At 39.2% G+C, this 12,873-nt stretch overlaps 1 protein-coding gene across 1 annotated transcript in view; it reads right to left on the bottom strand.

The window, feature by feature from the left end:
* homer2 (homer scaffold protein 2) overlaps nt 1-12,873 on the bottom strand; it is a 78,957-nt gene that overhangs the window by 23,424 nt on the left and 42,660 nt on the right. Inside the window, exons 6-8 of the mRNA XM_055232381.1 lie at nt 7,029-7,168; nt 3,314-3,470; nt 1,255-1,365 (exon numbers count right to left, since the gene is read on the bottom strand). Of these exons, the coding sequence (XP_055088356.1) occupies nt 1,255-1,365; nt 3,314-3,470; nt 7,029-7,168 (408 nt within the window). The remainder of the gene's footprint in view (nt 1-1,254; nt 1,366-3,313; nt 3,471-7,028; nt 7,169-12,873) is intronic.

Raw genomic sequence — 12,873 nt, 5'->3', positions numbered from 1 at the left:
AAACACACAAACTACACAATACTTCACAATAGTAATACGCTATATGCTACAGAAAGGCCGACTTCTGAAGGTCAAGCCCAAAGTCGAGTTCTACTTATCCTGAACTCTTTGTGTGCTGCAGTGAAAGTATCATGAGCTATAATAACTTCCTATGGGACACGGGGGTAAAGCCCTCATACTCTGTCTGAGATCTGATCAGTAACTTCAGACCATGACAAATGAGAGACTGAATTAGATTTCTTTAAAGAGACGATACTGAATCATCACTTTTAAAAGGTAAAGTCCAGACCGCGCTGCAGAGAAAAGCAAAGCAAGATCTACAGCGGCTATTCTTATTCAGGAACGTATACAACCTACACGGCTATCCATGGGTCTCAGAATAATGAGAAGGTAGGACTGTTACCATAGCAACGAACAATTCAAAACAAAATACTGTCCTCAAAATGTCACCATAGAGCAGGAAACCCATAGATAGAAAGGATTAGTAGATTATCAAGGTTTGCGTGTTTAACAATTAAGTTTATCCCTATCCCAAAACCAGAGTTCTTCTGTTTCAGTAGGAACTGCCTTGGATAATGGTGGCTCTACTGCACACTGGTGTTGTTGTGTCCTTACGCAAGACACCCACCTAGCCTAGTGTGAATATAATGTGTGGAGTGAATGAATAATGTAATGTGTAGAGTCTTTGAACGTCCAAATGCCCTGGTATTATTATTTGGTCAGTCACTGTTGGATGAAAATTACATTACACAACAGTAAACCTACTATCAACAAGTTTCACACAGGTTAAAACTTATCTTAAAAACACTCATCTTAAAAACACTCATCTTAAAGGCCCTATATCCATTTTTTCCCCATGTATTTGAGCAAAATCTGTCTGGCCCCAGTACAGATATATAGTATAAGCAGCTCTCGAGATCAAAATAAGTCTGCTGTGTACTGTCTGCATCTAATAAAAGGTTTTATTGTCTGATAATCAGGAAGTGCCAAGTGTTGTTAGCTTTACTGTCATGGCAAGCATTTATACAACAGGATGCTAGGAATGCAATCACAAGTGAGGAATAACTTGGGACCACTGCAAACTGCTTAAAATGGATCAATAAAAATCAGGTACAGCGCCTTCAAGTAACCAGATTTGCATAGACAATAGAGACCTATATACTTATTCTAATTTAGGTCTCTACTTGGTTATTAAAAATATACAAAATGCTAACTTTGTAAACACACATTGTACTCTTGTGTTTTGTGACTCACAGTCTCTTTGTCCTGTAGCTCTGTCTCCAGCTCCTTCACTCTGGCGCTCAGCTGGGTGTTCTTCTGCTTCTCCTGATTGGCTTCATTGCACTGGGCCTCCAGTTCAGCAATCTGCAAAAACACAACATAGAAACACAAGATAGGAAATGAATGGGTAAAATAATACTAGTTTGTACACAACATTACCAGTATGTAAAGCAGTAATGAGGATGCATAGTGTTGTATAGAGCTTTTTTTGTTTTAAATTTAACTGAATCACTCACGCACCACATTCATCCAGGGCAAATGTGGAGACCACAGACTGTGTGAAGAAGTGAACGAAATGAGTGAGACGTCACCCATAGCGTTCAGCTCCAGTCAGATGAAGCTCCTTGAGGCTAGCAGTTACAGGGGCGAATCTGAAGCCAGGTTCCGTATCAGGAATTCCGACCACGAGTATCACAGCAACCAAAAGAGCTAATCTGGAGCAAAGTTGTTGAAGGTAACGCCCCTTCCCGCCCACAGCGCTAGTTTAGCAGGGAGTGGGCACTTAGCAATGCTGTCAATCAAACCTGCTGCAACCTCTAGCGGGAGCAACCTCGGGGAATGAAGGCAGCTGATTTGTGTCTTATTGATATTCATATCTTGAGTTATGGACACGGAGTGTAACAGGTTAGCTGTATCCATTTATACATGCAGCCTATGGTAGAGACTTGATTGAGGAAGGCTTTAAAGGTGGATTTACCACCTTGCCTTTTTTGCCATGTTAAGTAGTACCATGCAAAAGAGTGTCTGGCAGGTGGAAGGAGATTAAATTAGTGAAAGAGAGGCCTCATTTGAATTTTGGAAAGAATATTTAAAGAACGCAGACGGGCAAGTCACTTAATGTTCTGTTTTTGAACAAGCTTTAACAGCCTTCACTCTGACTGTCGTCTACATTTTGCCCAAAGGATGTTACAAGAAGATGAAATTTAAGTTTCAAGTTTGTAATTTTTTGATGTGCCAGAAAATGTTTAAGAATTAGTTTTTTAAGTTTCTGGGGAACATTTAGGCGTAATTATGGGTTAGCAGTTCAGAGTATAATTTCTGTATCCGCCTCCTTTTCTGAAAATTTTCATCTGCCCATTCAGTTTGTCCATTTGTCCAAAACACTAATCATGCAATAGGGGCAATAATTACTACTGTGGGCCTGTCGCATTTCACTCTGTGTGACTGTACCGAAGCTGCAGCACTTATTATGAAACGAAAATTATACTTATCTGATGTATGCTTTTTCTGGGTATTATTTTACATTTTGTTAATTGTAAACCACAGTGATGATTTAAAACATTAACTCTTTGTTCAAAAATGCAGAACTGCTAAATAATCACAAGTGAATACAAAGCAGTGGGAGGGGATAGGGGGTAAGTGCAAACAGCAATTTTCTGTGCACTACAAACACAAGATAACTCAAACATGCGCAAATCACTCAATTGAAAATAGGAACACCGTTATAACTTGATTTAAAGATTTTACATCCTCTTTAATGCCGCTTTACCTCACCCAGAGCTGTTTTGATGCCAACATACAGCTTTTCAAAGACTTATATCACGGAGAGATGTTCACTAATGCAATTCATTATTTTGCCAACACCGGCAGGCCAGTGAATATGGTGATGGATGTCATTGGCGCATATTTTAATCAGACTTTAAAAGCTCTGTACCTGATTTTTTTTTTTCATGTATTGGAGCAGAATTCGTCTTGCCCCAGATACAGATATATTGTACAAGGAGCTCCTGAGGTCAAAATAAGTGAGCTGTGTTCTGTCTGCATCTAATTAGAAAGCGTTTTATTGGCTGATAATCAGGAAATGCACTATTACCATGCTAAGTGTTGTTATCTTTACTGTTATGGCAAAACTCAGCGCCGGTTTCTGAGAGTTGTGAAAAGCGCATTACAGTGACTAATTAGGTAAATGAGGAATAACTTTGGGCCACTGCAAACATTTTCAAATTAAAGTCGTTTTTCAGAATTTTAAACCAGTGAAAAATGAGGCAGCACGGCTTCATACCTCCTCAGATAACCTCCCCAGTCTCCTCACCTTGCTCCTGAGTGCGTCACTCTCCTCTTTGCAGGTGGCCAGTTGTTTTTTCCAGCTCTCCACATTCGATGACGACTCCTGAAGAGCGTCCACCAGCCGAGCGTTATTCTCCCTCAGAGTCTGAAGCTCCGTCTCCCACTTCTTGGCGTTTGTGTTGCTGCAAGATACAGAAAGAAAAGAGGAGTTTTAAATGTGATTATGTTAGTTTTTAATTGGAATCCTATATTTCAGTGTAGTTAGCTCCTCCCTACAGATAGATATAAGGCAGACACTGGGGGCGAGGTGAGTTAAATGTTTTGCCCAAGGATACAATGACAGCATTCATCTGTGGGAGCAGGATTCGAACCGCCAACCTTCAGATCAGTCGACAAACACTCTACCAACTGAGCTAGTGTCACCCACGACATTTTGGAAAAGCAGCTCTCAGGGCAGTAGATCTAATTATAGACCATGCCGTTTATCCTCCGCGACCCAGGGAGTGCGCGGTTAGCATGGTAATGTTTGTTAGCATTACCGTGATGGCAGTGAATAATTCAGATTCAAATTTTAAATGAAGTAACTTAATTTTTCAAGTGTTTAAGATGCTAAAAATCAAGTACAGCACCTTAAACTTGTATTGATGGACCAAACCTCATGTCTCGTCTTCAGGGTTAAAGTCTCATCCCAACTCTACTTTTGACATAATAGTGTGGAAATCCTATAGACCTGACACAGACATATAAAAAGTCTCTAGTTATTATTTCATTAGTTTAAGTGCAGACGTCACATTGTCAGGAGGAGTCATCAGAGCTGGTTTGATATGAGAAAACAGTTTACCTTCGACCTGTCACATCGTGTTAGAGTTGTGGACGTTGTACATTTAGTATGCGGTGTTCTTTATGCATGGCTGATCTGAACAGTGCTACTCTGCAGGCTTTTCTGAGCGTTCAGTGGAGAGAAACGGGCTTTGGTAAGGGTCACTTCTCAACCAATTTGTTATGATCATCTTGATGGACTCTCAGACCTTGTACGTACGAATGAAGTTAAAACTACTGCAGTGGTGTTAAAGTGCCTCTTCAACAGCCCAAGAAAAAGCATGGATTTATCAAGTGTCAAGGCTAAAGCATTTTCAGATCAGAGTATTTTTGAAAACAAATTTTCTTCAAATTTTTCATTTTTGCTGAGAGGGGAATGTCACTTGAATCAAACTGTGATCAAATTGTTTGCAGATTGCGATGATCAGACTGGGCTTTTTTACCCACAAGTCTAGTCATCAGTCCTGTAGCAGTGTCAGCATGTGTTTTGAGAGGAGATTTTGGAGCATTACAATTTTTATTTGTTTTTCTGTGTATGACACTGACTAAAAGTCTGTGTGTCTATTATGAACCATACATTCTAAAACCATATTATTTAGTTTTTAACAGGAAACAATACATATATATTCTTTACAATAGACACTGGCCATCTTAGCAACTACTGCAGATGTGACATACAGACATTTATACAAAACTGTACATTCCTCTTAACACTATCATCTGTAGATTGGCCCCTGTTGCATTCTCACAGTTCACCACTAGATGCTGTCTACATTACTGCAGTCTAATAGTGTACCAGCTTTGGCCCGACAGAAGATCCGACAGCACAGGGGAGTCTGAACAAAGGCCAGGAGAGGGGGAAGGGGCGACCCATGGTAAAAACCAAAACAAAACACATAAATATATAAAAATTGTATAAACTTGCACATGTTAACTTTAAGGAAAAATCAGGATTTAATTACAATATATGTTTTAGACTTTAGTTCACTTTATATATATATATATATGATGAAAACATGGCTAAACTTATAAAGATCAAAAATTTAACTAATCTCAGCCTACAACAGTTATTTCAGTAGCAATGTCTGTGTACCAGCAAGGGTCTATAACATATTAGCATGTCATTTATAGTCTGGACATTACAGCCGTCCCCACATTGAATACAGATGCTGTTTTATATAGGTCTCATTACAGTTAAAGTCAGTTCATTGCAGCACACCTTCCTCCTCTGATCTAAAGTGTTGAGTCTAAATGGGTTTGACGTGAACACTGTGGTGATTAGTAACACATCTGGACCCACATCTGTCATGTCATTACATTAGCATTTAGCACACGCTGTATCCGGATTATAACAACTACACAACCAAACAAAGCAATTACTGTAAGAGTCATTGTATTACATTATCTACTGAAACTAAAAGGAAGAAAAATGTACATGGGGACAGTGGAATGTCCCTCATCTTTTTTCATGATTTTTGATATTTTCATGATTTTTTTTGTCTTATTTGCTGACAGAGGATTGGCTGTAGACCTCTTTACCTTATTTCTTTTTTATTGCATTTATATCATTACATTATACCTTTTGGTGTGATGTTCTAACAGTAATATTAATAATAGAGACATGAAGCCTGCTATTATCATCATTATAATTGGATGAGTTAACCTTTTGAATCTTAGAAGCAGACTGCCCCTTTCAGCAATTAGTAAAATATATCGAGTTGAAACCAAGATGAAAATAAATGAAGAACAGAGAAATCATAACAGAAAGTCTTACAAACTGCCCCTTGGCATTAAAGGTCACATTCTGCGTAGTTCTGAGAGAGAGAAGACTTACTGTACTGGTGTCTCCTCTATACTTAGTTATAATCGCTTACACCTATGGATCATTAGGTTATAATTTACATATTTTAAATCTCAAAATGAATCTAAAATGACTTAATAAAAGACTTCGGTGTCAGAAAATTGCAGTGCCCAATGGGAGCTGACCTCGCCATTAAACTTTATCACAATAAAGAGTCAGCACCTCCAACGGATAACGCAGATCACACTAGCAAGCAGATATGACTACGCGACACTGCCAAATTCCACGTGTATCACCAATTAAAAAAAGAAAATTGGAGAATAAAGTAAGTATGTCACAGTGTGTATGTACCGGTGGTGGTGAAAACGGGGACTGATTGGCAAAATGGCATCTTGAAAATAAGCGATTAAAGGTTACTGAAACATGCACGAATCACTCCAAAGACAACGACAGGTGAGTAAATGGTGAGAGGGAACAACTATAACATGGTTAAAAGCTCTGAAAAGTCAATTTTGTAAAATAGGTCTGCTTTAACCAATCATAATGCAAAAGTGAAATGGAGATATTGGGTTTTGTCCATAAAAACCTTAAAATGCATTAAACGTCTGATGCAGTGTACAGTGAAGTATTTCAATGAGCACACACATATCTGGATCAGACCTGGACGACTGAGGGATTACACAGAGCAAAAGAAAAATAAAATCTGTCAGTTTTATAAAAATGTTGTAGGAGTGAAGATGTTTGGCTGCTCATCCAAGCCGCTTCTTCAGTTCTGGTCAGATTATTGTGGACACTGCCTTATATCTGTCTGAAGGGAGGAGCTAGATACACTGAAACTCAAAACCCTATTGTTTACAGTTTCAGTTTGTAGACTAGATCTGTTGTGCTACCCTAAGTATGCACTGTGTCTGAGTCATACTTAGCATAGTCATTCCAAGCCCCTGATGAGTGATTTCACACCTATTATCACTCATCAGGGGCTTGAATGACTATGCTAAGTAGGACTCAGGCACTTCACTCCTACAACGTTTTGTCCAGCTGACAGATTTTATTTTTCTTTTGCTATACACACAGACATAAATAAACTCAATTTTCGTCCCAAAACGTTGGAAGTTGGTACCTCTGCTCCACTGCACTCTTGAGGCGTTCGTTCTCGGTCTTCAACACTGCGGCCTCGGGTCCAACGTGGGAGATCTTCTCGTCGTCTGTGCCGTTGATGCTGGACGGTTGTGTGTTTAAAGGCGTCTCTCGGCCCGACTCCTGCAGCGAGCACAAGAGACCAGGGTTAAAAGGTGCAATATGGAATATTTCCGGATAAGGTTACGGTTATATGTCTCAGGAAATTGTATTGCCTTGCCTGGTATGTTCAGCAGTATGGTAAACACATATATCTTTCATTTCAATTCAATTCAAACTTATTTCTATAGCCCAACTTCAGCTGATCAAAGTGCTTCACATACAAGTCAACAAAAAATACACAGATAACACAATACATAGGAAAAATACAATAAAGTACCAAGATATCCTGTCTAGCTAGTGTTAAATGCCAGGGAGGAGAGGTGGGTTTTCAGTCTAGTCTTAAACTGCGTTAAAGACTGAGAGCGTCTTCTTTCCTTTATGTTTCTCTCTTCAGGTTACTCCACTGTACCTGATCTGCTTCACCGTCTGGTCTGCTGTCATTAGAAGATAGTATTAACAACTAGAAAATAATATATATAATGTTACAGTCTTGTTTTAGTATTTTAAAGTTCTTCCACCCCTTGGTCGCCATGGTTATTGCATTGTCTGGAATGTTCCTTTGTATATCATGAATCTCATCTATTTCTGTGCAACGCAAACCCATAATATAGAAATAATAAATGCAAATAATAAATGCAAGATGGATTGTTTTATTGCCATACTGTGGGATATTCCAGGCAAAGCAATAACATGGAGAAAGGTAGTCAGTGGAACGCCCCCAAAGACCTGAAAACCTACCTAATGCACTTTTGATATATTCAGTCTTAACATTTTAAAACCCTTGGATATGAAAAGGTGAGTGTTAAAATGGTCCTGTCTCCTCTCTTTGACACTGACACTGGAGTGGAGTCGGTTTAAGGTGCCGTCTCTGTCATGGGAGCAGTGGAGCCTGTATTTTGCCTGTCTCTTTGGGAGTGCAGTGGTTCCATCAGGGCTCACTTTGAAAGCTCCTACTGTGTCATCCACCCACGGCTGAATGTGGACACTTTGAGACGGAGGTTTGAGCCGCTATCAGGGGGGACAGCCTCTGGGCATGTTCACTCTGCAAACTCTGGCAGAGCTGAAGTTGAAAATGACATATCAAAACCTGCTTTTAAACTGGCAAGCAGCGAGCTCTTGACTACGAGTAAAGTGCGTGTGACAGCTTAGACTACTCATTTCGCTAAAACATACAAACAAGATTATATTTAAAATTTTCCCTAAAATCTTGCCTTGCTTTTTCCTGTATCTTAAAATGTTGTTGAAGTTTATAATTTTACATCCTGGTTGGGCAGATGTCAGCAGATGTGACATACATAGAGGTAATTCCATAACTATTACCAAAAAAATGACATGATGGCCAGAAAACTCAGGTCATGTGGCGCTCTGGCAGAGTTATCCATTTGGTTATTTTATGTTCATTAATTTGCTTGGCTGTTATTGACCAATGTCTGTTTCATTGTTGTTTTTCTAACTTTCTGTTGGTTAAATCAATTATGTTCAGCCCTAAGAAGCAACTGCTATTATGATTTTGGGCTTTACAAAGAAAAACTGAGAAACTCTTTTGTACTAAACAGTCTGTATATATAAATGAACTATGTTTAGAGTGAGCCTTTTATTATGACTGATGTTGGCCGTGCAGATGTAATCCTATCAGATGAAGTCCTTAAAGCCATCACCAAACTAATAACCTAATAATAAGGACAGTGGGCAGGATGGTGTTTCAGCAGAGTTTCTAAAGAAAAGTGCTTTCCATCTGTCTCATAGGTTTCCTTGTTCATGGCCTTTATCTGACTCTTTGTGTGTTGGTCCCTGTCATTAAAAATAAAACTGGCAGCTTTGACAATTATAGATCTATAGCCCTGGCCAGCATAGTGTCAAAAAAAAGTGAATTAATCCATCTGGACAGGATCTCACAATTTATTAAATCCACAGATCTATTTAGAGTCAGCCAGGAGGTCAGACGGGGGAGAATTTTGTCCCCAGTTTTATTTAATTTGTATATGGATGAACTGTCAACAAAGCTCAAAATACATGTGTGGCAGGAAATCTTATCCTGGATCTTTTAATATATGCAGATAACTCTTGCGCTTATGGTGAGTATGACCATGATCTGCAGGGCCAAAGAGGACAAGCACATGAGATATCCTGCTGTTGTGTTGAGTGTTACATCCAGGGGTGGTGCCAGACATGGAGGAGCTCACTCAACATGTTCATATACAGCATTTTAACAGTGGAGCGCACACCCCACACCCCACACCCCACCAAACAAGTTTAAATGTAGCCATCTCCTGTAGTGACTTTTAAAACTAATATGGAATTATTTTATTTTTATTGTAGTCTCATTTTGAACAGTATGTGGTTGCCATTTGAACATTGTTAGTCAGTTACAACTAAAATTAAAATATCTTGGGCATATCGTCACTGTGGACAAGGCAGATGATGATGATGATATTTATAGACGATGCAGGATGTTGTGGCTCAAGTAAATACTCTTATGCTCAAGTTTGGTTCTTGTTCTGATGATGTAAAGTTGATATTGTTTAAATCGTATTGTTCATCGTTGTACACTGGCACCCTCTGGACTCATTACAAAAAAGCCAGTGTGCAAAGGCTGCAGATGGTCTATAATGAGGCTTTGTGGGTGCTCTTTGTGAGGTGCACTTTCTAGGCGCTCTTGAGGAGGACTAGTGTGGCTGACATGTTTGTTACCGCTCGAGTGAACACTTTCCTGTAAGAACTATAATGTTAAGTTTTATTTGCAGCTGAATAAGTCAGAAAATGAAATAATAATGTCAGTGCCAGAGAAATGGCTTCCTTGCATGCAACTTGTCCCTGCACTTTGGATGGGGTTTTCAATGCTGGCTACACAGTTAGAGGAATGTATTTTTAGAACTCAGCGCTACTTCTTGTATTTTTGTATTTCTCCCAATTTTTTTCCCCTCAAACTGACACTTAACTGATGTAAAACTAGATAAATATTACCCAACAAAATGTCACAATAAACATCATTACAACAAAGAGCTGTGTAGTTGTCGGTCATGGATCTATAATGAGAACTGGATAAGACGTTCTCCCTCTGTCTCGGTATGAGACTGACTAGTGACCACTCCAGGTACTGCAGCTCCTAGGAGCTTGAGCCCAGAAAGAAGAGTGCAATGGATTTTTCGATGTTCAGCTGACAGGGCATCCACAGCTTTCACAAAAGTCAAATTTTGTAGGAATTCTTCTGTATTTTCACAACATGAACATTTTAAAATCCTAAATCCTCAAAGCACTTAAAATTTAGCTTTGTAAGATTTACCCTAGCCCCGGTCTGAGCCTGTGTCAGCTCCACGCTGGCAGCTATTGGTCTGATGGGTCAGAATTGGTCATGTGGTGATTCTAACGTCACATAGTGGGAGGCACTAGTCCGTGATGAGGAAGTAGAGAGAGAGAAAATTATTTTTGGACCCATGCTTTTGCCGTTTGACGTGTGGCATCAACCAATCAGAGACTACACTCCAGTGATTTAGCGACATCATTATCCGGGAAAAAAACATCAGCCACAAACTAGCGGCAACTTAATTATGCCGGGCATACCGGCTAGCATAAAGCTAGCATTTTATATAATAAATAGACTAAAGCCACTCTCTCAGCCTGGTCTGCAGAGTTCTTAAAGACACAGGGAAAACAAAACATCCAAAAGGCACTCGCAGACCGCAACGGACGTCCTGGACGTGCGTCAAATATTTTTCCTCAACGTGCATCCACGGTGTCCATAACATGCATTGGAGTCTTTTCTCCTCAAATTCAAAGGCGTCCAACTAGAGGCGTCCAACTAGAGGCGTCCAACTAGAGGCGTCCAACTAGAGGCGTCCAACTAGAGGCGTCCAACTAGAGGCGTCCAACTAGAGGCGTCCAACACATGAATGCACGAACGCACCTTTAGGTTCACCTTCCAGATTTACCTCCATAGTTTGCCAGGTGAAATTTACACAATACTTATTATTTGCCAAGATTCAAACTGCCAGAGAAATGGGGTTTTGTGTTGATGACATAGAGGCTCTCAACTTTTTTCCCACAAACTGCCACTTCACTAATGTAAAACTAGATAAATATTACTCACCAAAACATGACAATCACCTTCACTTTAAATAGTGGCAAGCTGCTCTTAAATCCTTATAATGTTGTGACTTGGCGATGAATAAGATACATTTCACATTTAAAAACACTAACACTTTGTAGCGTTTATCTCAAATGCCTGCACTTGACACATAAATTCAAGCTGTGCCAACAGCAGTCACCAGACTCCCACTGAGCAGAGGCAGCATGGAGCACATTCACTCCATTAGTCTGCATTGTGACTGAGCTAAAAACAACTTTCTCACTTTAGGTTAGTGCTTTAGAAGAACTGCAGCATCGAACAGCTAAAGCTCTGAGTGAAGTCATTTAAATAGCGTTATAATGATAGAATGCAAGATTACTCGTATAATAATCTGCAGAGACTAAAAGGGGAAAAGGTGAATATGTACACTACCACTCAAAGGACACACCATCTCATTCAGTGTTTTTTTTCTTTATCTCACTACTTTCATATATTTGATGTCTTCTGTGTGTATATAAAATGTAGAAATAAGATATATATGGAATTATGTAACAAAGAAAAAAGGTAAATATTCAAATCCTCAAAGTAACCACCCTTTGCTTTATCGAAAAACATTTAGCAGCATTATTTCACTAATAATTCCATATATCTTGCTTCATATGTTTGATGTCTTCTGTATATAAAATGTAGAAAGTAGTAAAATTAAAGAAAAAAAAATGTATGAGAGGGTGTGTTCAAACTTTTGACTGGTAGTGTATGTTTTGTTGTAAAAATGTAAAATGGCAGCAGTGGTTCCCAATTATGATACAGGTAGTTTTGACAAAGAAAATAGGCAAGGTCTAACAAGGGTAATATTGCAAAAGTGTTTCAAATGGAAGTACAGGCTTAAATTTAATAAAAATACACAACCCACTGAGTATTTTGTACTATGTGCATGTGTCCACAGTCAAAGGAGGAGATGCGCAACTGGCCATCAAAAGTCTCAAAGGGTAAGAGTTTGATCAAGTTTGAGAGCCAAGACATTTCTATGTTCTATATTACATTCTTTTATGAATATGCAAGAAGCCAGTATTTTTGTTTTGGAAAGAGGTAAATAGTCTACTCAATATGGAAGATAATTTATTTTATTTGAATTATTTAACTCTGAAAAAACACATTTGAGTTCTAAAATTCAACAGTCAAAATTCAGAGTGTAGAATGTGCTCTGAAAAATTTTGCAAACATGATCATGGTCACATTTTTATAAAGCGCGTTTCCACCCTCAAGGCACTCAAACTACTTTACAGCAAGGAACCACTCACTCATTCTTACAGACATTCATACACCAGTGTACGCAGTATATCTGACCTCTCTCCCAAAGATGTTTATGTCGGGAGCGGCATTTAAACCGCCAACCGCCAATCCAGATCAGCGGACAAACACTCCAACTACCAACTGAACTACTGTCGCCCCAGATCCAAAATGCCAAGGCATAAGCAATCGATCCTAAGTGAGTCAATCTAACTTCGTAACAACCAGGAAATGCTGTAGGGAAATTTAAATGAGTCCCTTCAAAACCTTATGTATTTGATTCCTTGAGTGTAAACCCATCAACAGAAACCAGCGTGTCTCTTTCCTCAGCCAGACACAACCTACTGCTTATGGAGATGCTATTGCTTTG

Source organism: Periophthalmus magnuspinnatus, chromosome 3 (genome assembly GCF_009829125.3).
Source record: "Periophthalmus magnuspinnatus isolate fPerMag1 chromosome 3, fPerMag1.2.pri, whole genome shotgun sequence".
Taxonomy (NCBI): domain Eukaryota; kingdom Metazoa; phylum Chordata; class Actinopteri; order Gobiiformes; family Gobiidae; genus Periophthalmus; species Periophthalmus magnuspinnatus.
The sequence above is the reverse complement of the archived record's forward strand: the minus strand, read 5'-3'. Positions and strand labels throughout refer to the sequence as shown.